Source organism: Rhincodon typus, chromosome 26 (assembly GCF_021869965.1).
Source record: "Rhincodon typus isolate 14 chromosome 26, sRhiTyp1.1, whole genome shotgun sequence".
Classification (NCBI taxonomy): Eukaryota; Metazoa; Chordata; class Chondrichthyes; order Orectolobiformes; family Rhincodontidae; genus Rhincodon; species Rhincodon typus.
This window is the reverse complement of record NC_063357.1, coordinates 41,888,737-41,916,182: the sequence shown is the minus strand read 5'-3', so window position 1 is coordinate 41,916,182 and position 27,446 is coordinate 41,888,737. Positions and strand designations below refer to the sequence as shown.

Sequence of the window (27,446 nt, the reverse complement as noted above, 5' to 3'; positions counted from 1 at the left end):
CTACTATCCCTAATGTTTTAATATGGGTTTATGTCATCCATCATACTGGGGGCTTTATCCTCCAAGTTTCATAATTAGCAATTATCTCCATTCTTTTATCTCTGTCTTTATCATCCTTTATATTGTCATATTCTGTCTGGTAAATACTGAGGCAAAATAATTTGAAAATGTAAAATCCTGTTGTGTGATTCTATCGATGGGCCACTGAAAGTGCATTTTAAATGTTAAAATTTCCACAGAATCTATTAACAAACTATTCAAATTTCTTCCCCTTCACTGTCACTAGCTGTGTGTACCACCTGGCCGTATTCCTATCCTGGTTCATGTACCGTTCTTTCTGAGTTTGTGGAATACTACACTGTTTATTTTTACATTCCTTGATAGTTTAATTTCATCGTTTCACTTTGCATTTCTGATTGTTGATTTGACATTTCACATCGTGTCATCCTTTCTCTTGTTGCCTGTGTTTACAAGTGTTTAAATCTCTATTTAAGTTCAATTTTACCCCTATTTCTTTATTAATTCATGGTATTTCACTGTTGATTAGCTTAGCATTGATTGGTTATATTTCTGCAAAACTTTAACCGAATAAAGTAGCTGCACTACTCTTCTTTTTGTTATTCTTTTTTAGTTTATCTTTCCAAGTTTCATTCTCTTCCCTCCACAATTACCTTTGGCTATTGGTTTTATCTTGTATTACTTCAACCTTTCTCAATCATTGAACCTTAATGTGTTGAGGTTGCTATTGCATGAGGCTCCCCTGTGTATCCTTCCCAGAATGGCTTTGCCTCATTTCACATTCTTAGACCCACATATGCAAGTCTATACACATTGTAAGGAATCCCAACTGTAAACAAAAAATGCTGGAGATCACAGCAAGTCAGGCAGCATCCATAGAGAGAAATCAAGCTAATGTTTCAAGTTCTGATGAAGAGTCATTGAGACTTGAAATATTAGCTCGCTTTCTCTCCATGGATGCTGCCTGACCCGCTGTGATCTCCCGCATTTTTTGATTTCAGTTCAGATTCCAGCATCTGCGGTAATTTGGTCCTGTAATGAATCCCCTTGGCTTTGTTAAATTTACACCAGCCAGATTATGGAACAAAGGAGCTAACTCATGGACTGAAAGATGAGAAAAACTAGTAGACATAATGGAGAAAGATGAGAAACAGAAACAACAGAAGCACATTCCCAAATTGGCTGTGATTGAATCCACGTATGGAAATCCAACCATCATGAAGAGTTAGAAAGGCAAGTGTTACCTCCTTACCAATCCAAGCTTACAAAGTTGAAAGGATTCATTTTGTTAAAGAATTTCACAATGCCTGACCACAAGTTGCTGCATTATCTGACTAACAACATAGCCGGCCATTACACACCCCCTATTGTTAGTCACTAACAATCCCCATTAACAACTATTCACCCTCCCAGCCTGATTGTTAGCAAATCCTTTGTCTGTCCAACTGTCTTTCTCTCTCTTCGGGCTCTATCCTATCGTTTACTCCCTACCCCACCCACCTACCTATTTTCTGCATATAAACTGACGGTTTCCCAGCAACCATCAGTTCTGAGGAAGAGTCACTGGACCCGAAATGTTAACTCTGTTTTTTCCTTCACGGATGCTGCCAGATCTGCTGGGCTTTTCCAGCAACTTTGTTTTTGTTCCTGATTTAGAGCAGTTCTTTCGGTTTTTAAATGAACAGGATTAACAGTCCAGCAATAATAACAATAGGCCATCAGCTCTCCCAACCACTACCTCCTCCCAGTTAATGTTACCTAAAGAATTAAATGAGGTTATTTGTGCCTACGTGTTTTTACTAAAACTAGCAAATACTTGAAAAGTACTTCATTGGTTGTTAATCACTTGTGACGTCCAGTGGTTGTGAGGGGCAGTATTATAAATGAAAATCTTCCTTTTCTTTATCAGTAGAAAGTATTCATCATTGGGAAAACTTTTACCATCTGTACTGGATCCCAACAATCTGTTGCAAAGAGATGAATCCTTCCCTCCTGCATTTGATCATGTGCTGCATTGGGTGGATACAGCAAGTGAACTGACCCCTACCCAAAGATAGGGCTTTCTATTTACTGCAGCAAATCAGAAGCTTGCACTTACTCTGTCACCTGGATCTCCTTTCAGACCAGGAAGGCCTTGGTTGCCCTGGAATTGAACAATAAAACACACACTATTATATTATTTACAGTGAATGATCAGTAAGTATAACTAAAATGGAAGCTCTCAAGGGGGAACAGCTGATGTCAAGTGGCAGCTTATTTCATACTGTCCAGTCCCTAGATTGTAACTGCTGACTTGTGCATTGGTCAATACGTCTGCAAAAGGACAACCCTCAGACACCCCATGGATATTGTGCTGGAAGCCGATTGAGGACTTTGTGCTCCTGTCCAAGAGTAAGGCCTGAACTCTGAACGTCCTGACTCCAAGGTGAGAGTGCTCCCAACTGAGACATAGCTAGGAACATCCCTTCTATACAGTGATAAGTGGAAGATTACAGCAACCGCTCAGAATGAGTTGAATGCCCTGCGCAATCACCTGCAGCATGGATTGAAGCCCCGATACCTGATTGATTCCGAGTCCGAATCGCTACCAGCTGACTTGACATTGATAATAGACACTTAGCTCACCCCTTCATAGAATCCCCACAGTGTGGAAGCAGGCGATTCAAGCCCATCGAGCCCACACCCAAACCTCTGAAGAAATATCCCACCTGGATCCAACCCCCTATCCCTGTAACCCTGTATTTCCTATGGCTAATCCACCTAACTTACACATTCCTGGACACTATCAGCAATTTAGCATGGCCAATCCAGCTAACCTGCACATCTTTGGACTGTGGGAGGAAACCAGAGCACCTGGAGGAAGCCCACACGGAAACGGGGAGAATGTGCAAACTCCACACAGACAGTCGCCCGAGGCAGGATCCAACCCAGGTCCCTGGAGCCATGTGGCAGCAGTGCTAACCACTGAGCACTGTATAGAAATGGGACATTGCCCAATTCTCTCAATTGGACAGCCTGCGTCGAGAAATAGTTTGGAACTGACTTTAGATGTTCTAATCAACTTCCTGGTTTTATAGCGAGATGGTTAAATGCATAACATCAGATCTCCAGTCACTGGATTATTGCAGGGTTACTTGAAGCTTTCCAAAGTTACATTTGCAGGCAGTAATTACCTGGTATGGGACTGGTAAGAAATGGGAGACAGCATTCTTCCAGCCACCTGGAACAGGTGCAGGCATGATGGGACAAGTGGTCTTCTTCTACACTGTAACTATTCTGTGATTCTTCCACCCAGCACCAATGATCACACCCATCTGCAACCTCCAGTGACCCCCCCACCCCCAACAAGTCTTCTCAACTGACCTTTGGATGTCCCTGAGCAAAGGCTAAGTTGGTGGTAGGGACTGCACCAGAGGGGAGCCAGAGGTGTTTACAGCACACAGGTGTCCATTTGGCCTATTGTGTCCCTGTCAGTGATTCATTAATTGAGCAATCCAAACTAATTTGGCCTGTCAATCAGATGGGTTTTGGGTTGACAGCCCAGGCTGACCTCCACACTGTTCCTCATAGGAGGGGAGTGCAAGGGAAAGCTGCTCATTGTGGGACCAAGCCAGGGTGTAACAAATTATTAGCTGAACGGAGAATCTTCAATGAACCATCACTGGGTAAACTTGAAACCATGAATTAATGGGAACTTACTCTGCAATGGCAATGAGATAGGAGTATTGTTGCTACGAGAGTCAATGTAGTGAATGAGCAATGTATTGGGAGATGACTCACTTTTGGTCCAGAAGCTCCAGGGGGTCCAGGAAGCCCTATATAGACAATCAACAACAAAACACTGAGATTTTAACCATTAACTTACAAATAGAAAGTAAACAACTATTGGAGAATAATTGTAGTTCCTTCCTCATTTACTCATTACTCAGTTAGGACTAAATTTGCTTTTTTTGATTAATCATGGTTAATCCTTTGGTTATTCCTAACTTTCACATTTACATTCAGCTCAGTGGCTACTTTATCCATGAATATTGTCTTGATGGAAGTTTGCAGTTAGCGACTATTCCACACAGTGTCTAATGAAACTGCAGCTCTTTCAGGAAATGCAGTCCATATCTGGTCAGTAACAGGCCTGAACAGAGGCCACCCACTTGTAATTATTTACAAACCTTTCAAAGGTTTAGCTTCAGTCATACATACATTGAGACCCACCCATGAACCAACTTCTTGTTCATGGTCAACTAGAAGACAGCTTGGTGCTGAGTGAGGTTGGGATTGATATAATTTACATGTTGACAGTGCACCATGGAACTGTAAGGTTAATGTGTACCAGAGGGAGCAAAACTGAATGCCCAGGGTTAGTCTCAAATCTGCTGTTAGCTCTCCAGCAGGCACTAGCATTGACATAGCAACTCTTGAAAGCATTTTGGAGTTTGGAAAATTTGGAAGATATGGCTGCTTTAGAGTCACGGCTAAAAATTCCATTCAGGTATTAAGAGGTAAAGTATCAAAAATGGATATTCCAGCCCTTCCCAAGCAGAACAAGAATAATAAGAGTCTTCCAGAACTCATTATTTGACAAGAGGAAGTTTTATACATTCATGGAATTTGGGCATTGCTGGCCAGGCCAGCATTTATTGCCTGTACCTACTTTCCTTTGAGAAGATGGGAGCGAGCTGCCTTCTTGAACCGCTTCAGTCTACATTCCCTAAGTAAACCAACAAAGCTCTTAGGGAGGGAACTCCAGGATTCTGACGTGGTGATACTGAAGGAACAGTGATATATTTCCAATTTATAGTCTGGGCATAGTCTGAGAATTAGGGCCATATCATTCGGGAAAGATGTTAGGAAGCATTTCCCATCACAAAGAGTGGTACATATTTGGCGTTCTCATCTTGTCCACAGCAGTGGATGCTGGATCAGTCATCAATTTCAAATCTGCACTGGCAACATGTAAATTATATCAGTCCCAACCTCAGTATGCACCAAGCTGTCTTCTAGTTGACCATGAACAAGTGTTTGGTTACTGGCTGGCTCTCAATGTACGTATGACTGAAGCTAACCCCTTTGTTAAGCAAAGATTTAAAGGATATGAAGTTAGGCCACAGATCAGCCATGATCTCATTGAATGGTGGAACAGGCTCAAGGGGCTGAATGGCCTGCTCCTGTTCCAATGTTCCTAAGTCAGGATGTGAATGTCCTGGAGGGGAACTTGCAGGTGGTGGTGTTCCCATGTATCTGCTTCTCTTGTCCTTCTAGATGAAAGTGGTTGTGAGTTTGGAAGCTGCTATCTAAGCAGCCTTGATGAATTTCTACAGTGCATCTTGTAGATAGTTCACACTGGAGTGTTGGAGTACTGACTAGCATTGGAGGGAGTGGATGTTTGTGGATGTGGTGCCAATCAAGTGAGCTGCTTTGGCCAGAAGCTGTCAAGCATCTTGAGTGTTGCCAGCCAGGCAAGTGGGGAATATTCTATCACACTCCAGACTTGTGCCTTGAAAATGGTAGAAAGGGTTTGGGGAGTCAGGAGGTGGGTTATTCGCCACAGTATTCCTAGCCTCTGACCTGCTGTTGTAGCCACAGTATTTATATGGTGAGTTTTGTCGAGTTTCTGCTCAACAGTGACCCTCAGCACATTGATGGGGGGAGATATAGTGATGGTACACCATTGAATATCAAGCAGCAGTGATTAGATTGTCTCTTATTGGAGATGGTATTGCGTAACATTTGTGTGGTGCGAATGTTACTTGCCCTTTGTTAGCCCAAGCCTGGATATTATCAGAGCAGGGGAGGAATTAAAGTCTCTTCCCACTAACAAAGACGTACAGTGCTCATACTCAATGTTTGACAACATAAAGAATGAATGGACCATTTCCATTCATGTAACACCTTTCCCAAATCAAGATAGCCCAAGCATTTTGCAGCAAGGAAATATGTTTGAAGTGAAATCTCTATTATTGTGTTGAATGCAGCTCTTGTTTCTGACCACTCAACATCATCTCCTCCGATCAAGCTAGGAATAGAAATGGGCCATTCAATCCCTCATTCCCGTTCTTTCGTTCAATTCAACAATGGCTATCCTGTTTTGCTGTTCCATTCATCCACTTTACTTCCATCTCCCTCAAACACACTGATCAGGAGGCCATTTATCTTCTTGTGCTAGTTCTATCATCTAAACAGTTTAGGTGACCTAAACCTTTATAACAAAAATTTATTGATAGCTGGTTTAAAATTCACAACTGACCAAACATCAAATGATGCTTTCAGGAGAAGTCTCCAAATGTTCCCCACCCTTTGAAGAAGAGCAGGGAAGTTACTTGTTGTGTCTCGAATAATATTTATCCCTCACCCAACACCACATCTGCTCATTATCACATTGCTGTTTCTTGCTGGGTGATCATTAGCTGATGTTGTTCCTGTTGTAAAGCAATGACAACGCTTCAAGAGTTGCAATATTGGCTGTGAAAGAATGCTTCAATGTCCTAAAAATAGGAAAAGTTGCCACATAAATGCAAGTAATTCCTTCTTTTTATTCATGGCTCCTCAGTTTGTTATATAAATTTGTTCTTGAACTTAATTCCCTGGTTATTCTTCAATCCCACTTTCTACACGTTCCCATCTCTACTCTCACCATCTCTCGGCACCATATATTGTCTCTACTTGGGAAATCACGTGGTTACTGCTCTGAGATTCTAACAGAGACATGTTGAAGCTTGTTGCTATGTTGGGCCTTGAATGACTCCTCTCCAATCTACCCTGTTTTTGTGTGGACAACCTGGATTAATGAAAGCTTGAGTCTTCTGATGATGATATGTCTGAGGCTAGGCACACAAGGTGTGAGGATATGAACCCAGAATGGCTCCTCCCTTTGATTTCACCACCCCTGGAGTATTAAAATCACTTGTTTTCTATAAGCCACTGCATTCCCACTGTGGGTGATCAACCTGAGCTGTCTGAGCAACACATTCATCAACCGGCCAGCTGCTTAACAAAACAAAAACCTCCTTGGGATATTCATAAAGGTAAGAGTGAACATTACCTGGTATTCCAGGTGGGCCTGGTTTCCCTGGGGAACCAGGGAGGCCTCTGAGGAAAGTTTCAGTCTTGGTGGCAGAAATTGGCATTTCGGCTGGAAAAGGGAAGAAAAGACAATTAAATTGAGTAACCGGGTGAAACATCACTATTTTGACACTGTAATCATTACATTCTCATCGTCTTTTCTCCCTTACCTTGCCGTCCACTCAGTGTCGCTATGTAGGTTAACTGGCCTGTTTGATACCCACCAAAACCTGGGCTAATGGCCAGCACCACCACCCAGAATCCTGCCATATCTCATCGCTAACTGTGGCACCCCAACTCCCTACTGGAGGCCCCCACATGCACTAGGAGAACCTCATCCCCTCAGGAGACCTCACACCCCTTCCAGCATATCCCTTCCAGGAGATCCCACACCTCTTCCAGAAGACCCCCACTCCCCTCCAGGAGATCTCCCTCTGCACTATGGGACTCTGATATGACCCCACTCCCCTGTACATCCCCTCACCCAGATCTTGCACAGAGATAGAAACATTAGTTGGCATAGGAACCAGATGTTGGTATCAGCAGCAAGCCCATTGCCTGATTCTACATCCTTTCCTAGTCACCTGCCCCATTTGTGAGCCACACCAGAACACCTTCATCCCAAATCTGATCCTGTTTTATGCAGTTCCTCAGACTTGAGCTCAAAGCTGTAGCAGAGAAGCAATGCAGAGATCATCCCCTGACCCACATCCCTTCAACTCCTCTCAGCCTTTAACAAGAGCAGAATTATGGAATTTAGCCTTAAAACCTGTGCAGTAAGAATGGTAGGAAAAACACTGAGACACATAAGCTAACTTTACACAGACTGCCTCTTGTTCCTCTAAACACACAATCCTATCTCAAACACGCCAACCTGTGTACCGATAAACGCGCCGACCTGTGTACCCATAAACACACCGATCTGCATACCCCTAACCACATTGACCCGCATAACCCTAAGCAGACCGTAAAAAAATGAACTAGAATATGAGATCAGAAACAAAAACAGAAATTGCTGGAGAAACTCAGCTCACAATGTGGTCTCCTCTACATTGGGGAGACGAAGTGCAGTCTGGGTGATCACTTTGCACAACCCTTATGTTCTGTCCATTAAAATGATCCTGAGCTTCCAGTTGCCTGCCGCTTCAACACATCACCCTGTTCACTGGTGAACATCTCTGTTTAAGGCTTGCTGTAGTGCTCCAGCGAACGTCCGTGCAAGCTGGAAGGACGGCAACTCATTTTCCACTTAGGGATTCTGCAGCGTTCTGGAATCTTTCAGTTCAATAATTTTAGAGCCTGAACACCTTCATCTTTGTCCTTTACCCAGTCCCACAGCCTAGGTGCTGTCATGATGCTGTTTTCAGTGCAGCCAACACATTTTTATTCATTCATTGTCCCCATTATCAGTTTTTCTTCTCACCTGGCTCTCTAGCAACCAACTCTTTGTCTGCCTCATTGTCTTTCTCCTTGCGCTCCGTCTCCATTTATCTGCTCGTTCCTTCTTCCACACTCCCCCTCCCCGCTCCTCCCCACAGCCGCCGGAGCCCCTGTCACCAGCATAAATACCAACTTTTCCTGTTCAGTTTCTTTCTCTCCACAGACGCTGCCAGACCTGCTGAGTTTCTCTGGCAATTTCTGTTGCTGTGTACACTGCTCCGTGTATCTCCCAACACACCATTCCTCATACATCTAGGCGCATGGACCACATGCTACCAAACACATCTTCCTATGTCCCTCTACTTTAGATTGTGTGCAGCTCTAAACACACACATCTGTATACATCCAAACACAATATTCTCCATATCTCTAAGCACACTGACAATTCTACCTATAAACACAGTCTGATGTACCTTTAAACGCGCTGTCCTAAATACCTTTAAGTCTAAACACATCAGACAGTGTACTTCTAAATACACCGTCCCATGTACCACTAAACCCACTGTCCTGATTATCTTTAAACACAGACTTAAAGGTTTCGTTTTTTTCTCTAAACTTGAGCAGATATTTAAACTCATACAGGGTAGATATAAACATTGTTTAATTTGCAGCTTTTCTAGTGAAACTAATAATTGTTGATTGATATTTCTAAACTTGCAATATTAGTTAAATAAAACAAGTAAAGATGGCAGTGATGTATTGATGCTGCAGACTGGCAGTGGTAGACCCCAGTGTGATCCTCAGTAACCACATCAGCAGTAAGCGTCTATAGGTCAAGGAACCTCAGCTCAGAGCTGATGGGCTGGAGTCTGAGCTGCAGACAATGCTACAATGCATGTCTACCAACAACATAGATAGGACTAAGAAAGGGATTCTATTAGGGGAATTATAGACGGTTTGGGATGCAAGTAAATAGCTGACCATAAAGGTAATCATCTCTGGATTACTACCTCAGTTATGAACCTTCCTGTTCTGAGGAAGGGGCACCGAACCTGAAACGTTTACTCTGTTTTTTTCTTCACAGATGCTGCCAAACCTGCTAAGCTTTTCCAGCAAATTTGTTTTTGTGTCAGTTGTGAGCGAATTGACACAGAGTAAATAACATAAGAATGTTAAATGTGTGTCTCAAATTAGTATGGGATAAATGAGTTTTTATTTATGGGCCACTGGCATCAGAACTGGAGAGAAAGAGAGCTGTACTACCAGGGCAGCCTTCACTTGAACCCTGCAGAGATGAGTATCCTGATAAATTGTATAATTAAGGCGTTAGAAAGGGCTTTGAACTGAATAATAGGGTGGGGGAAGAGTTACTAAGAGGGGAATAACCTAGGGGGGTTGGGGGGGAAGAATCATGAGAGGAGATATTTGAAAAATTATTGCAAAAGAAGAAAGCCTAGTGCCGGGCAGCAATACAAGAAATGACCACCAGAAGTGTGACAGGAAGGGACAGAGTGCACCAGCAAATAGGGTCATAGGGGAAAGAAAGGTATAAAAGACAGAATTAAAAGCTCGTTACCTGATTACATGCAGATAAGACGGATTAATTGATGGTACAAATTGAAATAAATAGATGTGATATGGCTATAATGGAGATATGGTTGCAAGGTGTACACTGCTAGGACCTGAATATTTCAAAGGTGGGAAGAAATGAAAAAGAAATAAGGTGGCTCTGCTAGTGAAGAATGAAATCAGCGCAATTGTGTGAAATGATCTTGGTTCGTTTGTATCAAATCAAAATGTAGAGTCACTTGGGTGGAGATAAAAAACTAAAGAAAGAAGTCACTGGTCGGTGTAGTTTATAGGCCTTCAATAGTAGCTACACTATAGGATACAGTACAAAAGAAGACTTAACAGGAGCTTATAAGAAAGATTTTGTAATCAACATTACAGATATTAATTTTCATAAAGATTGGACAAATCAAATTGACAAAGGGAACCTGGAGGTTGAGCTCATGGAATATATTCAAGATGCTTTTATAGAATGTTCAGGGACTAGTGATGTCAAATGAGACTGGATTAATTAATATCCTCATAGTAAAGGAATCTCTCTGCAGGGATCACTTAGTAGGATTTTAATAAAGGAAATTATAAACTACAAAAACAGAGCTGCCTGTAGTGGACTAGGAAAAAAATTTAAAGGGCAAGATGGGTGATAAGCAGTGACAGACATTTAAGGACTATATTTTATTACAATCAATGAAGACATAGCCAACTGAGAAAAAAAGACTCTATGAAAAGGTTGCATTATCAGTCGCTAACTAAGAAAGTTAAGGATGACATCAAATGGAAAGAAGAGCTGCACAATGATGCAAAGATTAGTGACAGGCCAGAAGATTGGGAAAATCTTATAAACAAGCAAAGGCTGATTTACAAAAAAAGACAAAGATATTAGAATATGAGGGTAAACTAACAAGAAATATAAAAGCAGATTGTAAAAGTTTCTACAAATATATAAAAAGGAAGACCGTAGCTATAAGTGGGTATTGGTTCCTTAGAGGAAGAGACTGGGGAGTTAACAATAGGAATCAAGAAAATGGCAAAGGCTTTGAGCAAGTATTTTGTACCCATTTTCAGAACAGAAAGCACAAAAAAGACTCCAAGAATACCAAGAACCCAAGAGGCAAAAGGGAGAGAGGAAATTAAAATAGTCATGATCACTTGAGACAAAGTACTGGGAAAGCTATTGGACTAAAGGCTGACAAACACTCTAGTCCTGATGACCTGCATCCTAGAACCTTAAAGGACATGGCTACGGAAATTGTAGATGCATTGGTTGTAATCTTCCAAAATTCCTGAGGTCCTGGAAAGAGGATTAGAAAATCACAAATGTTACAGTACTGTTCAAGAAAGCAGGGAGACAGAAAACAAGAAACTATAGCCTAACGTCTGTCATACAGAAATATTAGTATGCATTATCAATGAGGAAATAGCAGGTCATTTAGAAATTATTTTTTATTCATTTGTGGGATGTGGGCATTGTTGGATGGACAGCATTTATTGCCTGTCCCTAGTTGCTTTTGAGAAGCGGGTGGTGAGCTGCCTTCTTGAACTGCTGCAGTTCAACTGCTGTGGGTTGACCCACAATGCCCTTAGGGTTAGAATTCCAGGATTTTGACCCAGCGACAGTGAAGGAATGGTAATATATTTCCAAGTCAGGATTGTGAGTGGCTTGGAGGGAACTTGAAGGTGGTGGTGATCCCATATATCTGCTGTCCTTGTCCTTCTAGATGGAAATGGTTGTGGGTTTGGAAGGTGCTTTCGAAGGATCTTTAGTGAATTTCTGCAGTGCCTCTTGTGGATGGTACAAACTGCTGCTACTGAGTGTAGTTGGAGGGAGTGGATGCTTGTAGATGTGATCCCAATCAAGTGGGCTGCTTTGTCCTGGGTGGTGTCAAGCTTCTTGAGTGTTGTTGGAACTGCACTCATCCAGCCAAGTGGGGAATATTCCATCACACTCCTGACATGTGCCGTGTAGATGGTGGACAGGCTTTGGAGAGTAAGGAGGTGAGTTATTCGCTGCAGTATTCCTAGCTTTTGAATTGTTGTTGTAGCCATTGTGTTTATGTGGCGAGTCCTGTTCAGTTTCTGCTTGATGATAGCCTCCAGGATATTGACAGTGGAGAATTCAGTGATGGGTGGCACGGTGGCTCAGTGGTTAGCACTGCTGCCTCACAGCACCAGGGACTGTCTGTGTGGAGTTTGCACATTCTCCCTGTGTCTGCAAGGGTTTCCTCCGGGTGCTCCGGTTTCCTCCCACAGTCCAAAGATGTGCAGGCTAGTTGGACTGGCCATGCTAAATTGCCCATAGTGTTCAGGGATGTATAGATTAGATGGGTTATAGGGAGATGGGTCTGGGTTGGATGCTCTGAGGATTTGTGTGGACTTGTTGGGTCAAAGGGCCTGTTTCCACACTGTATGGATTCTATCTATGAATGATACTATAGTGTCCTGTTTATGTCTAAACAATTGTCCTGTACCTCTGCCAGTAAAATATCACTGCATTGAATTGATTGGAAAGAAGCATTATTGAAAACAGAACAGTAACTAGAATTAATTGTGAAATAAGATACAAGCAATTTGCTTTGATGTCAGATTTTTGGTTGTTGCTCATTCTCTAACCAAAGAGCTCCTGTACCTTGCCTAGGAACTTCAGAGTGTGCTGTATACCCTGCTCTCTACATTAAGGGCTAGATTCTACATAATGCTTCTCTACTGAAAGAGCAAGAACAGGCCTTGGACCTACTGGGTTCACTTCCTGGATAACCCAAGCTATGTTGGACATCTTGAGTGAAGCTTGGGATACCGGGTGGGCCTGGCAGTCCCGTCTCTCCTGGGAATCCCCTTGGACCTGGGGGTCCTCGAGGTCCCATCGCACCTGAAACGAAAAACAAATTTAAAAGTGGCTTGAACTGCAACAGAAAGTGAAGCAGAGATCAACATGTTCCCCTCTCACTGCTGGTGCTGATTCCTGCATTGCCAACTAATGCGGACCATTGTCTGATTGTGCAGCATTGATAATAAGAGATTAAGTGAAGAGATTCACTTTACACTCTTGCACCAAATCACATTATAGATATATAGTAACACAGCATCAAAATGCCAGGAAGGAAAATAAAGGCTAAACTTTCTCATTGACAAAATCTGTGAAATGGCTTTTCAAAGTCTTTAAAACTATGAAGAGATTTGCTAGGACAGACATAGAAGAAATGTTATAAAAGCAAAATACTGCAGATGCTGGAAATCTGAAATAAAAATAGAAAATGGTGGAGAAACTCAGCAATTCTGGCAGTATCTGTGGATAGAGAAACAGAATTAACATTCTGAATCCAGGGATCCTTGAAACTGAAGCTCTGAAGAAGCGTTATGCCGGACTTGAAACCTTATCTGTTTCTCTCTCCGTAGATGCTGCCAGACCTGCTGGGTATCTCCAGCATTCTCTGCTCTCATTATAGATAAAATGTTTCCTCTTATCTGGGAAGCCAGCAGTATCAGTCATCAATATAAAATAGTCAGTCATAGATCAAACAGATACTCAGGAGAAGCATCTTTCCCCAGAGAGTGGGGAGAATGTGGGAGGGAGTTGCTGAGATTCAATTCATTAATGTGGAAGCCAGATAAAGATATAGAGGAGAGAGAAATGTAAGGTGGGGAAAATACTGAGCAGAAATATCAACATGGAATTGTTTTCGAATTATGCTGAAGCCTGTGTAACAGAGACCCAGTATCATGTCAGGTTCTACAACAGGGATCCAATAATAGTCTTGGAGTCTTCCATCAAATATCCAGTGAGGTTACTACAAATATCTTCCACCCTACATTGATGTCTTGTGTCTCATACTCAATCTGGACTGTATTTCAGGCAAGAACTGTAAAAATGCACCACTCTGCTTCTGCAACAGCTTTTACCAATGGTTTACCGCAATGCTGGTTGCTCACCATTCATCTCTTGTTTCTTGGATTTGGTGAGCAGTTGCACACGCTTCCTGCTGCTCATCCTCAGCATTTATCTGAGCTGGGTATCGACACAGATTCCCACTGGGTTGCTTTCACTGGTGGCTGGGTGCTTTCACAGCCAACAAGACCTAGAGTAGGATTTGAGCACAGTGTATTCTGGCTCAGAGATAGCACAGGCATCCATTGATCCACTCTAGCCCCCCCATCCTTCATTCCTGCTCAATCGATATAAAAACTTCAAAATTGATCCATTTCATGTCAGGTGTAAATCTTAAGTTTAAAGGAAAGATATGAAAAAATAAAAGTAAACTAACAATTTATAAATTCTAGAGGCACATCACCAAATCTCTTCTGTTAAACCATCTGAACCACATTTAATAAGACCAAAGAATGCCATTTCTTTGTTACTGGTTTCATCAGATCTCTCATCGATCCCAGCATTTCATCAAGACCAATTAATGTCCAAGTGAACCAGAAACTGGTGAAAGAAAGACACATTAAATGTTTCCAACACATCAGCAGCAGAATATTACCATTGCAGATCACCACAGAAAACAAATTGTCTCAATTTACTCTGAGCTATACCACAATAAGAACATAATCGAAATATTACTGTTTTGAGACACACTGAGAGAGAAAAGTCAGATAAGTAGGGAAAATGCTAGAATCTTTTGTTAGAGACACAGAATAGTTTGGCAGAGCCAACATAGTACTATGAAATGGAAATCATGCCTAACAAATCTATTTTAAAGGTGTAACCAGCAGGGTACAGAAATCTTCCTGAGCACAGATGTCTCATTGGTTCGTAGGCATGGTGAAGGCTAAAGAGCTAGGGAGAAGCAAGATGCAGAGATAGTAGGAACTGCCGATGCTGGAGTCTGATATAACAAGGTGTAGAGCTGGATGAACACAGCAGGCCAAGGGTCCAGATGCTGCCTGGCCTGCTGTGTTCATCCAGCTCTACACCTTGTTATTTTCGAAGCAAGATGCATACAGGATTTAAAAACAGGATGAAAATGTCACCTGCTACCTGACAGAGAGCCAGTGTAGGTGCAGAGGTAGGGGGGAAGGGGTGACCAAGACATGCTGCATGTTATGATGATGGCTCATGCTTATGTCTGGTGGCAGATTGGAGCAGCTAGGAAAGTGTTAAAATAGCTGTGTCTAGAGTTGACGAAGACATGAATAAGGGTGTCAGCAGTGGATGAGCTGAGAGAGCGGAGGCAGCAATTTTATAGTGGAGGATATGGGTGGCCTTAGGAATGGTGCTCTCTAAGAAGTTGAGCTTCATAGAATCACACGGTTCAGAAGAGGTCCTTTGGCCCATTGAGTCTGTACTGCCAAAAATACACCACTACTTACAGCTGTCCTACTTTCCCACACTAGGCACATAGTCTTGGATCTTATGGCACTTCAAGTGATCATTCAAGTACTTTTTAAAGTTTGTGAGGCTTCCTGCTTCAATTACCCTTCCAGGCAGCACATTCCAGATCCCCACCATCCTCTGGATGAAAACCTTTTTCCTCAAATCCCCTCTGAACCTCCTGCCTTTCACTTTAAAATTATACCCCCTTGTTATTGAGCCTTCAAATAAAGGGAACAGATGCTTTCTATCCTCTCTGCCTGTTCCCATTGTTATCTTACATAACTCTATCAGCTCCCCTTCAGCCTACTCTGCTCTAAAGAAAACAACCTGAGCTTATCCAGCCTCCCCTCATAGCTGAAGTGCTCCATCCCCTAACACCTCGTTTCCCTCCAGTGCAATCACATTCTTCCTATAGCGTGTGACCAGAACTGCACAAAGTACTCCAGCTGTGGCCTGTACAGCTCCAAACTCCTTGCTTTTGTAATCTATGGCATGACTGATAAAGGTAAGTGTCCTGTATGCCTTCCTAACTACCCTATTAAACTGTCCAGTCACATTCAGGGATCTATGTACAAACATCCCAAGATCCTTCTGTTCGTCTGAGCTTACTAGTTTCCTGCCATCCATTGAGTACTCCCTATTCTTGTTACTTCTTCCAAAGTGCATCACCTCACAACGATCAGGGTTAAATTCCATCTGCCACGGATCTGCTCATCTGACCAATTGTTTATATCCTTCTGTAACCCTAACACCTTCCTCCTCACTGTCAACCATCTGGTCAATCTTTGTGTCATCCACAAACTTTCTTACCATCCCTCCCACATTCTCATTTACATTGTTTATGAATATCACAAACAATAAGGGACCCAGCACTGATCCACCAGTCTCCAGTCCCACAAACAGCCTTTTACCACCACCCTCTGTCTCCTGTCACTAGGCTAATTTTGGATCCATCTTACCAAGTTACCTTGGATCCCATGAGCTTTGACCTTCTTCATTAATCTCCCATTTGGGACTTTGTTGAAGGTTTTGCTGAAATCCATATAAACTACATATAAATATAAATATTAACTACATTCCCCTCATCTAAATACTTGGTCACCTCTGCAAAAATTCCACCTGATTTGTTCAGCATGACCTCCCTCTGACAAAGCCATGCTGACAATCCCTGATCAAACTTTGCCTCTCTAAATGGGAATTAATTTTCTCCTTCTGAATTTTCTTCAATCATTTCCCTCCCACTGATGTGAGACTCACTGGTCTATAGTTCCCTGGTCTATCTCTATCACCCTTCTTCCACATTACTTGCCCTCCAGTCCTCTAGCACCTCCACTGTGGCCAGAGAGGAATTAAATATTTAGGTTGGGCCCCTTGTATTTTCCTGCCTTTGTCTCCCACAGCAGTCTGGGATACAACTCATCCAGACTTGGGGATTTCTCTACTTTTAAATCCACCAAACCTCCTCATTCCCTATTTCAATTGCTCCAGAACTTCACAGTCCATATTCTCAAATTGTTTGCTTCCATCCTCTTCCTTCTCCTGAGTAAAGACTCTACCAATGTCTTCCAGCTTCATGCACAGGTTGCCCCTTTGGTCCCTAATAGGTCCTCTGTTTATACTTCTAGAACATCTTGGCATTCTCTCCAATCTTCCCTGCCAACATTCTCTCATGCAACCTCTTTGCTCTCCTCATTGCCTTCATGAGGCCTTTCCTTTCACTTCCTATGTTCCTCTAAGGCCTCCATTGTTTTGCTCCCTTTTGTACCTGTTATGCCATGTGGCCCAAAGGCTATGGCTTCTGTCTTAGCAAAAATTCCATGTATTTGAGTCAATAACTCTCCGAAGAAAGGCAATTAAGAATAAGTAAAAATCTGTCTGCCTCAGCCTTGAATATACTTACTGACCCAATGTTACAAGATGTGCCTAGAGTTATTTAGGATATATGGTCAGCATGGACAAGTTGGACCGAAGGGTCTGTTTCTGTGCTGTATGACTCTATGACTCTACATGCCTCTAAGAAAGATTTGTTCTGTCATGTTTCTTTTGAAAGCAAGTGTTGTAAACTTGGAGCCAAGCTGTCTGTTCTGTGCCTAGCAATGCAGCTAGCTTTGTTTCTCTTTAAAATGTTGGAATAATAGAAGCAGCATAGAAGGATGGGGTCAAGCTCCTACAGAACCTGGATTTTAGTTAAACTTTCAGTAACTGTTGGTGTTTGGAAGCTGCTGTACATCTCTCCCTGCTACAGCAAAATGCTTGAGTTATTTCTCTCTCTTAGAATTTTCATTTAATGTTCTTTCCACTTGTATTAGAGAAATGTTGCCTGTGAGGCAATCTGTTTTACTGAATTTGCCTCTGCCAAGGGTTTGTTTATGGCATATTAATATCTTGGAACAGCTAACTAGTCATAGTTAACATGTATACATTATCTTGTTAAGTATTTCGATATTTCGTTATGCCAATTTTTCTTTCTTATTTTGTCTGTATTTTAACTATAGTGCAAGAATAAAGTATGTTTTGCTTTAAGCCTGGTAGTATGACCAATCAAATTGCATCCGGAACACAACACCTTACACTTGCCTTTAAAAGGTTTACGCTATCTTCTTAATATATTTTGAGGGGCTTTGGTCTGGTCCATAACACCAGCCTCAACAGCCCTCTATGGTAAAGAATTCTACAGATTCACTCCCCTCTGAGAGAAGAAATTCCTCCTCATCTCTGTTTTAAACGGGTGACCCGTTACTCTGAAATGATGTCCTCTGGTCCTAGGACCCTCCCCCAGGATTAGATTCCCACTCAGTGGAAACTTCTGCAGCCTAAGAGACACAATGTGTAGGTTTAAAGATTCAGAGCAGGCATGGAAACCCATCCTTCCCTTCTTCCCACCTGAAACTCCAAGCTTTAGCTCAACTAATCCATGCCATCTCTAACTGGACTGGTGCTGCTATGAAAACACCACCCATTCCTGGAACCAGTTAGAGAGTGCAGAGACTAATACCCCAATCCTAGCAAACTGGAACATAGCACAGTATTGTGAGTGGAACTGATGTGGGATGTGTTTCATCAATGGTCATTTCAGAGCTGTAAGTGTTGACTGAGGACCATCCTGTGCTGGCTGACTGTTACTATGAGTTTATGCCAAAGTTCTATGCTTACAGAATGTATATACCTGTTCGTCCAGGTGTCCCTGCCTCACCCACTTCCCCCATCTTCCCAGGGGGACCAACAGGTCCAGGAAGGCCAGGTAGTCCCTGGGAACCTGAAATAGAAAAACCACAATGTTTCACTGAGGAACGCTGAACACAGTTAAACTATGGAATTAAACAACACTCACCATCTAATTCAACTTCTACTCTACCCGATCAAGCTGGTCCAATTGGACCACTTCGATCCCATCTCTTTCAGAACAGTGCCGGAATTCATTATTAAAGACACAATGACACTTGACCACCTGATCAACACGGATTTATGAAAGGGAATTATGTTCATTCATCTATGGGATTTGGGCCTCACCGGCATTTGTTGTCTGTCCCTAGTTGCCCCTAAACTGAATGATTCATTCAGCCATTTCAGATGGCAGTTAAGTTCAATCACATTGCTGTGGAGTCATATATTGGCCTGACCAGGTAAAGACAGCAGCTTCCTTCCCTGAAAAGACTTTTACGACAACCGATGATAGTTTCATGTCCACTAGCATTGAAATTCAGTTTCCAACTCTGCTTTTTTTAAAAAAATGAATTAATAAGATGAATTTAAATTCCAGCAGCTGCCATAGTGAGTGTTGAACCCATGTCCCTGAGTATAAACCTGGGCTGCTAGATTAATACCCAGTGACATGACCACTGCACCAGTAACTCTCCACTAAGAGCATAGTTTGAGGATGTAATTCAAACAATCTAGCAGCATTAAGTAGATCTGGTATACTTAGATAGTCAAAAGTATTCGAAAAGTGCCACACAAAAGGTTTTGCATAAGATACAGGCCCTTAGGTTATATGGCCACGGAGAAGGGATTGATTAAAGCCAGAAAATGAAGGAGGAGTGAGCAGGTTGCTTTGGGGGTGGAGGCAGTTATTATTGGAGTGTTGAGGAATCCACCAATAACAATCTATATTAATAACTTTGAGGAAGTGTTTGTGTGTAATGGATCTAAGATTGCTGACCACAGAAAGTTAGATGGGAAGCTGTGAGGAGGACACAAAGGTTGCAAAGGAATATGGAGGGATTAAGTGAGTGGGCAACAAGGAGACAGATAGAGTATAATGTGGGGCAATGGGAGGTTGTTCACTTTTGTTATAAGAAAAAAAAGAGTAGATGATTTTTAAATGGTTTAGGTTACTAAATCCTGGCACTCAGGAGCAGGTGGCGTTTTTGAACACAAACCAAGGAAAGTTAACTTACATGTAAAGGCAGGTAAATGGTTTCCTATATCCCACTTAGGATGGAGTACACAGGAGGAAATAAATGGGGCATATAAGCAAAGGTTCTGCATGTAGCAAAGGTGGCTTTAATTTTAATGTAGATTGAACCAAGCAGAGTGGCAAAGGTATCCTGAAAAATGAGTTCATTCCACTAGGACCTTCTCCTACAACAGTTTTGTCAAGAACCTCTGGAGGCTGGCTATTTTAGGCCTGATAGCTAGGAGTTGGCTCAATGGGCCAAATGGCCTACCTTTGTTCTTATCTGTTATGGTCAGTAGGAACTGCAGGCATAGGAAGTACTAGCTCACAGTCTGGTGAGCCCCTCACTGTGACAGCCCTGCAGTAGGCCAAGGAAGAAACAGCCCAGGCAGTTAGCTATTGGAGGACTGCAAGAGACCAGGTACCTGCTGAATCTCAGGCAGGAGAGGACCCTGTGGGGTCAGCAGAGACTTGGTCCACATGCACAGGGAGGGACAGGAGCAGTAGACAGGAACAGGAATGTGGGATGAATGGTCCTCACTGCCCAGAGACTGTAGCAGTGCGATGAGTCATGTGACCATCCAGCAGCCTCCATGGATAGATTGGTGCTGCCATGGAGATCCAGGTCCAGTAGTGTCAGGGTCACACTCACCTGCAGTCCATCACCCCAGCCACTGGTCCTCAGGACCGAGGACATGGTGATAAGGAGGTGGGGGTGGAGGGGGGTGGAGTGGGGTGGGGAACCTTAAGGCTGCATAAGGATTGAGACTGATTAGGTGAGTGAGCAAATACTTGACAAATAGAATGCAATATGGGGAAATGTGAGATTATACACTTTGGTGGGAAGAATAGAGGAACACTACACTATTTAAATGGAGAAAGACTGCAGAAAGCTACAGGGCAGAGGGATTTGGGAGCCCCTGCACACTTCACAAAAAGCTAGTGTCCAGGTCCAGTGAGTAATAGGGAGGCAAATGGATTTTGGTCTTTAGTTCAAAGGAATGGAGGGTAAAAATAGGGAAGACTTGCTAAAACTATACAAGGCACTAGTCAGACCAGTGCTGGAATACTGTAAACAGTTTTGTTCCAGTTATCTAAAGGAACGATATACTGGCATTGGAGGCCATCCGGAGAAGGTTCACTAGACTGATATCAGGTATGGAAGGAGGGTTGAGTATTTTGGGGCTGTACTCACTGGAGTTTAGAAAAAGGAGAGGAGGCTTTATTGAAACATTCAAGATTATTAGGGGACTTGACAAGGTAGGTGTGCAGAGGTTGGTTCACCTTGTGGGGGGGGTCTAGGACCAGAAGGTATAATCTCAGAATAAGGGTTACACATTTAAGATGGAGATGGGGAGGAATTTCTTCTCTCAGAGGGTAACAAATCCGTGGAATTCTTTCCCACAGTGGGGTGTCCAGGTTAGATCATTAAGTACATTCTAGGCTAAGATAGACATGTTTTTAGTCAGTAAAATGAATTGTGGCCCCAACACTGACCCCTACAGAACTCCACTAGGCACCAGCTGCCATCCTGAAAAAAACCTTTTATCCCCATTCTCTGCCTTCTGCCAGTCAGTCAATCCTCTATCCATGCCAGTGCCCTGCCCTAACACCATAGACTCTTCGTATTTAGCAACCTCCTATGCAGCATCTTGTTAAAGGCCTTCTGGAAATCCAAATAGATCACATCCCCGGCTCTCCTTTTCTAACCTAGTCATTACCTCCTCAAAGAATTCATCATAGAATCTGTACAGTGTGGAAACAGGCCATTTGGCCTATCACGTCCACACCAACCCTCTAAAGAGCATCCCCCCCCAGACCCCCCCCCTACCCCATCCCTGAATTTCCCACCCTAGACACTATGGGCAATTTAGTATGGCCAATCCACCTAACCTGCACATCTTTGGACTGTGGGAGGAAACTGGAGCACCCAGAGGAAACTCACGCAGAAACGGGGAGAATGTGCAAATTCCACAGAGACTGTTGCCTGGGGCTGGAATTGAACCCAGGTCCCTGGCGCTGTGAGGCAGCAGCGCTAACCCCTGAGCTACCATGGCACTATAACAGATTTGTCAGGCATGATCTCTCCATGACAAAGCCAGGCTGATTCAGCCTTATTTTACCATGTACTTCCATGTACTCTGCAATCTCATCCTTAAGAATGGGCTCTAAAATCTTACAAAATACTGAGGTCAGGCTAACCGGTCTACAGGTTCCTGACTTCTGCCTCCCTCACTCCCAAATTAAACAGGTGTGTTACATTAGCCACTCCAGTCCTCTGGGATCCTCCCTGACTCCAGTGATTCCTGAAAGATCACCAACAATGCCTGTACAATCTCCTCAGCAATCTTCTTCAGAATTCTGGGGTGTACTGCATCTGGTCCAGGCGATTTATCCACCTTCAGACCTTTCAACTTCCCCAGCACTTTATCCTCAGTGATGGCCACTACATTTACCTCTGCCCCCCTGACTCATTTGAAGTTCTGCTATGCTGCTGGTTAGGGTTAGGTGAAAACTGATGCAGATGGAAATTAACCTTGATAAGTGAGAGTTGATGCACTTTGGAAGAAGTAACAAGGGAGTACTCAATGATTGGCAGGAAACTAGGAAGCTCAGAGGAACAGAAGGATCCTGGAATGCTTGTCTACAGATCCCTGAAGGTAGCAGGACAGGTTAATAGGGTAGTTAAGAAGGCATATGGGATGCTTGCCTTTATCAGTCATGCCATAGTTTATAAAAGCAGGGTGGTCATGTTGGAACTGTACAGAACTCGGTCAAGCCACAGGTGAAGTATTGTGTGTAGTTCTGGTCACCATACTATAGGAAGGATGTGATTGCACAGGAGGGGGTGCAGAGGAGGATATTGCCTTGGGTTAAGCATTACAGCTATGAAGTGAGTCTGGATAAATTTGGGTTGTTTTCTTTGGAGCAAGTGATTTGAGGTGGGACCTCATGGAGGTATAAGATTGAGAGGGGCATGATCAGAGTGAATATAAAGTTCCCTTAGTCAAAGGGTCAATAACAAGGGGACATAATCTTCCAGTGAAAGTCAGGAGGTTTAGAAAGGATTTGAAGAAAAAAGCTTTCCCCCAAGACAGTGATGGGGGAATGCACCGCCTGGGAGGGTAGTTGAGACCTCAGAAGCTTTAAAAGTACTTGGCTGAAACCTTGAAATGTCATAACATTTAAGGCTATGTGCCTAGTGTGGGAAAGTGGGGCTGGTGTAGGTAGTGGTGGTGCTAGAGACTCGATGGTTGTATGTCCAGTTTGTTCACTTTTTGTTTCCGGATCAGCCAGGACTCTCTGATTGTCCTGCCAGGTCTGTCGTACGAGTGTCCCGGTAAGTGGGCAACTTCAGCTGAATAAATTCAAGCTCCCAGCACTGGGAACTCCTAGCAATGAGACCTACATCAGAATGCTCACCAGGTGGTCCTCGCTCTCCTGGCTCTCCTTTTTGTCCAGGTGCTCCTGTTGAACAAAGATACCAGAGAGTTCAATGAGATGTTATGCTCCTGACCTGATGATGAGTTCCTATAATTACTGGAGCTGGGCAGCTCACTGCTGCAGGCTTCACATTCTCTGAAATTACAGTGAGGCCTACGAGCATTGGTTCAAAACTATAACCATCAGCAACCATAACACTGTCTCACAGAACTCGAATAAACAGCACACCAACTAAAGACCATTTTAAACCTCTCCAACAGGATGGAGCTAGGAATTAGAATCGCAGGATCAGACTCACAGTGAGGGGGTTGGGGTACAGATTGAACCACGCAACTTGCTACCACACCCCAGGATCACAGTGTGTGTGGCCAGCCCTAACCACGCTGCAGAGATCAACAGACAGCTCAATACCCCGAGCTATAGGCGCTACATAGAGGCAGCCTGCACCTCTTTCAAGCGAAGGTCAGAAGAGAGACTTGGCATTCCACGGCAAATGAAATACTTCTTGAAGTGTAGCCACTGTTGCAATGCAGAAAATGTGACAGTTAATTTATACAGAGCAAGATCCCATAAATAATACCGCAGTAGTGACCTGATCACCTGTTTTCATGGTGTTCTTTCAGTTATCATAGAATCCCTACAGTGCAGAAAGAGGCCATACAGTCCATCAATTCTGCACTGACTCTCCGAAGAGCATCCCACCCTATCCCCATAACCCTACATCTCCCATGTCTAATGCGCCTAGCCTGCACATCCCCGGACACAATAGGGCAATCTAGCATGGTCAATCCATCCACCCTCCACATCTTTGGACTGTGGGAGGAAACCGGAGCACCTGGAGGAAATGCACGCAGGCACGAGAGAACCTGCAGACTCCACACAGACAGTGTCCCAAGGTGGAATTGAACACGTGCCCCAGGCACTGTGAGGCAAATAATAATGTAACAATATCAAATACAATCCTTTCTACACTTCTTTAAAATGGTGCCATACGGATCTACAGTATAGAACCCCGACAGTGTGGAACCCATTTGGCCCATTGAGTCCACAAAGAGCATTCCGCCTAGACCCACCCCTCTAGCCTATTCCTTAACCCTACATTTCCCATGGCTAATCCACCTAACCTGCCCATTCCTGGACACTATGGACAATTTAGCATGGCCAATGCACCTAACACGCACATCTTTGGACCACGGGAAGAAACTGCAGCACCTGGGGGAAACCCACGCAGACACTGGAGAACATGCAAACTTCTCACAGAGCCAGGGACCTGAGCCTGGAATTGAACCCGGGTCCCTGGCGCTGTGAGGCAGCAGTGCTAACCACTGTGCCACCATGCTGACTGCACAGCCACTTGAAAGGGCAGACATGGCTTTTGTTTAATATGTCATCCAAAAGAGAGCACCACTGCAGTTCACAATCACTCAACCCCGAATTATATTCATGACCCCTCACCTCTGATTCCAATTCATAACTCCTCGCCCCCAATTCCAGTTCATGACTACTCACCTCTGATCCATGATCACAATCACCCACCTCAGATTCTTTTTCCTTAGATCATTGTTTACTGATCACTGACCCTTCTGTCACTGTAAACAGTTTATTCTTAACTCATTGACTGCATTCAAGAGGCGGCTAGATAGAGCACTTGGGGCGAATGGGATCAAAGGTTATGGGGAGAAAGCAGGATTAGGCTCGAGTTGGAAGATCAGCCATGATTGTGAAGAATGGCGGAGCAGGCTTGAAGGGCTGAATGGCCTCCTCCTGCTCCTATCTTCTATGATTCTATGTTTCTATTTCAAGGTGATTGAAAAACTCTATGGAACATCTTCTTAACTTCTTTGTTCCAAGAAAAACAGCAGCTTCCTCACACTCTCTCCATCTAGTTGAGTAAATCTCCTCTGCATCTCATCCATCATTTTGGCATGTTTCTTAAAGCATGGTGCCTTGTACCTTACACGATTCTCCAGCTGAAGCCAAACTACAGTTAGGTTGTAGACTTGCTCGCCGAGCCGGTGTGTTTGATCGCAGATGTTTTGTCACCCTGCTAGGCAACATTGTCAGTGTGCAATCAAATACACTGGCTCGGCAAGCAAGTCTACAACCTTATCCACAACCTGAGCTACAAATCTTTTGAAAAAAAAACTTCACACTACAGTTAGTTAAAGATTTAGTATAGCTTACTTGTTGCTGCTTTAAAAACAGTTTTCTCAGCTGCACTGGAATAGTTTCAATGTAAAGAAGTTTGGCTAGATGGAAGGAGTTTGGACTGTTCTCCTTTGGAGAACAGAAGATTGAAAGGAAATTTGACAGAGGTTTTCAAAATCATGGCACAGAAACAAGCTGTTCCCATTTGTGGAAGAACCAAGGATATAGATTGAAGGTTAAACTAAACAAAAAACAAAGAACTGTGAATGCTGGAAATCAGAAACAAAAGCAGAAATTGCTGGGAAAACTGGCAGGTCTGGTAGCATCTGCAAGAGAGAAACAGTTAACGTTCCGAGTTGACATTCATTCTGAAAAAGGGTTGAAATGTTAACTCTGCTTTCTCTCCACACACATGCTACCAGACCTGCTGAGTTTCTCCAGCAATTTCTCTTTTTGTTCATAGATTTAAAGTAACTGTCAAAAGAAACAAACTGTACATCAGGACAACTCATTTCTTCAAGCAGGGAGTGGTCAGGATCTAACCCTAACCATAATCAGATTACTCCCTTAGAATCATACTGAACTGAAATTGCAGCCCATCATTCTCATGTTAGCATCTATATTTTATCTTTCCCCCTAAAGCAAAGTGATCAATCACGCTTGAGATGATAGTGTGGTGATGGTGGCACTGACCTCTCAGACCTGGTGGTCCCCTTTGTATGAACATGTGGTTCTCCCATGGCATAGCAGCATCAGATGTCTCATTGGCTGCAGATGGCACTCCAACAGTATCTGTAAGACGCAGCTCTAACATCTGGAACAATAGCACTGCTGAAGTTATTATTTATCATCTAACGACTGATTCTTTAAAGCCTGATCCTTCTCAATAATAACGTCCTGTTAGAAGCAAAGACGCCTTCGAACCGATCGTAAAATTAGCTAGAGCCTAACCTGTCCAATCTTTCCTTATAACCCATCCATTCCAAGTATTTGTCTGCTAAAACCTTTCTGAACTACCTCCAAGACTCTGATGGGAAAATATTGGAAATGCTGCTGTTTGGGAAATTGAAACCTTATGTGGAGGATTGGTCCCGGCATGCTGAAAGAATGAGATACTTTTTCAGGCAAACAGGATAGAAGGGGATCACTGATAAAACATCATTATCCTGATCACTTGTGGGGACCTCATAAAGAGTTTAACTTATCTGGTGGCCCAGGAGTTAAAATCTTTTGACTAACTGATAGAGATGGTAGTGGACCCCAAACCATCTGTTATGGGTTTAACATGGCAAATAGACTTCCTATGGAACAAGTTATTGAATTTTTGACAATGTTGTGGAAATTGGTGGACCACAGAATACGAGTCAACATTTTAGGAAATGTTAAGAGATCGCTTTGTTTGTGGAATTAACCTGGCTTTGTGGAGGAATGTGAGCAGCAACAAGGTAAGCTTAAGAGATAGCAGGAACTGCCGATGCTGGAGTCAGAGATAACACAGTGTGGAGCTGGAGGAACACAGCAGGCCAGGCAGCATCAGAGGAACAGGGAAGCTGACGTTACAGGTCGGGACCCTTCTTCAGAATGAGGTTAAGACATTTTTCTCTCCTGAAGACTACTAGTTATTAAAGGGGCAGAGATGACAGTCAGTGGAGTGGAATGCTCCTCCGGTCAGATGTGAGAGATTATGGAACAGTTCGGTGTCCCTGGTGACTATATCGACAGGAAGTGTGTCTGTCTGCAGCTCCTCTAGACCACATGGATTAGTTGGAGTAGCAGTTGGACACACTAAGGAGCATACAGGGGTCAGAGAATGTAGTAGTTTCAGGGAGATGTTCACACTGCAGCTTCAGACAGGTAGATGGGTGACTACCAGGAGAGGCAGGCAGGTAGAGCAGGAGTCTCCTGTGGCTATCCCCCTCTCAAACAAGGAAACCATTTTGGATACTGTTTGATTTTTGATTGATTTTATTGTCACATGTACTGAAATAGCGTGAAAAGTTTTGTTTACAAACAGTACAGGTAGATCACAGCTAGCAAAGGATGTACAGATCAAAAAGACTTACAGGCATACACAGGTTAGATTCAAAAACAAAGTTGCTGGAAAAGCTCAGCAGGTCTGGC

At 43.2% G+C, this 27,446-nt stretch overlaps 1 protein-coding gene across 1 annotated transcript in view; it reads right to left on the bottom strand.

The window, feature by feature from the left end:
• The window catches only part of LOC109915751 (collagen alpha-1(XXVI) chain-like), a 42,728-nt gene that overhangs the window by 8,706 nt on the left and 6,576 nt on the right, over nucleotides 1-27,446 (bottom strand). The window contains exons 2-8 of the mRNA XM_048612401.1: nucleotides 26,019-26,139; nucleotides 23,157-23,201; nucleotides 18,504-18,593; nucleotides 12,761-12,892; nucleotides 7,058-7,147; nucleotides 3,799-3,833; nucleotides 2,117-2,161 (exon numbers count right to left, since the gene is read on the bottom strand). Coding sequence (XP_048468358.1) covers nucleotides 2,117-2,161; nucleotides 3,799-3,833; nucleotides 7,058-7,147; nucleotides 12,761-12,892; nucleotides 18,504-18,593; nucleotides 23,157-23,201; nucleotides 26,019-26,139 — 558 coding nt within the window. The remainder of the gene's footprint in view (nucleotides 1-2,116; nucleotides 2,162-3,798; nucleotides 3,834-7,057; nucleotides 7,148-12,760; nucleotides 12,893-18,503; nucleotides 18,594-23,156; nucleotides 23,202-26,018; nucleotides 26,140-27,446) is intronic.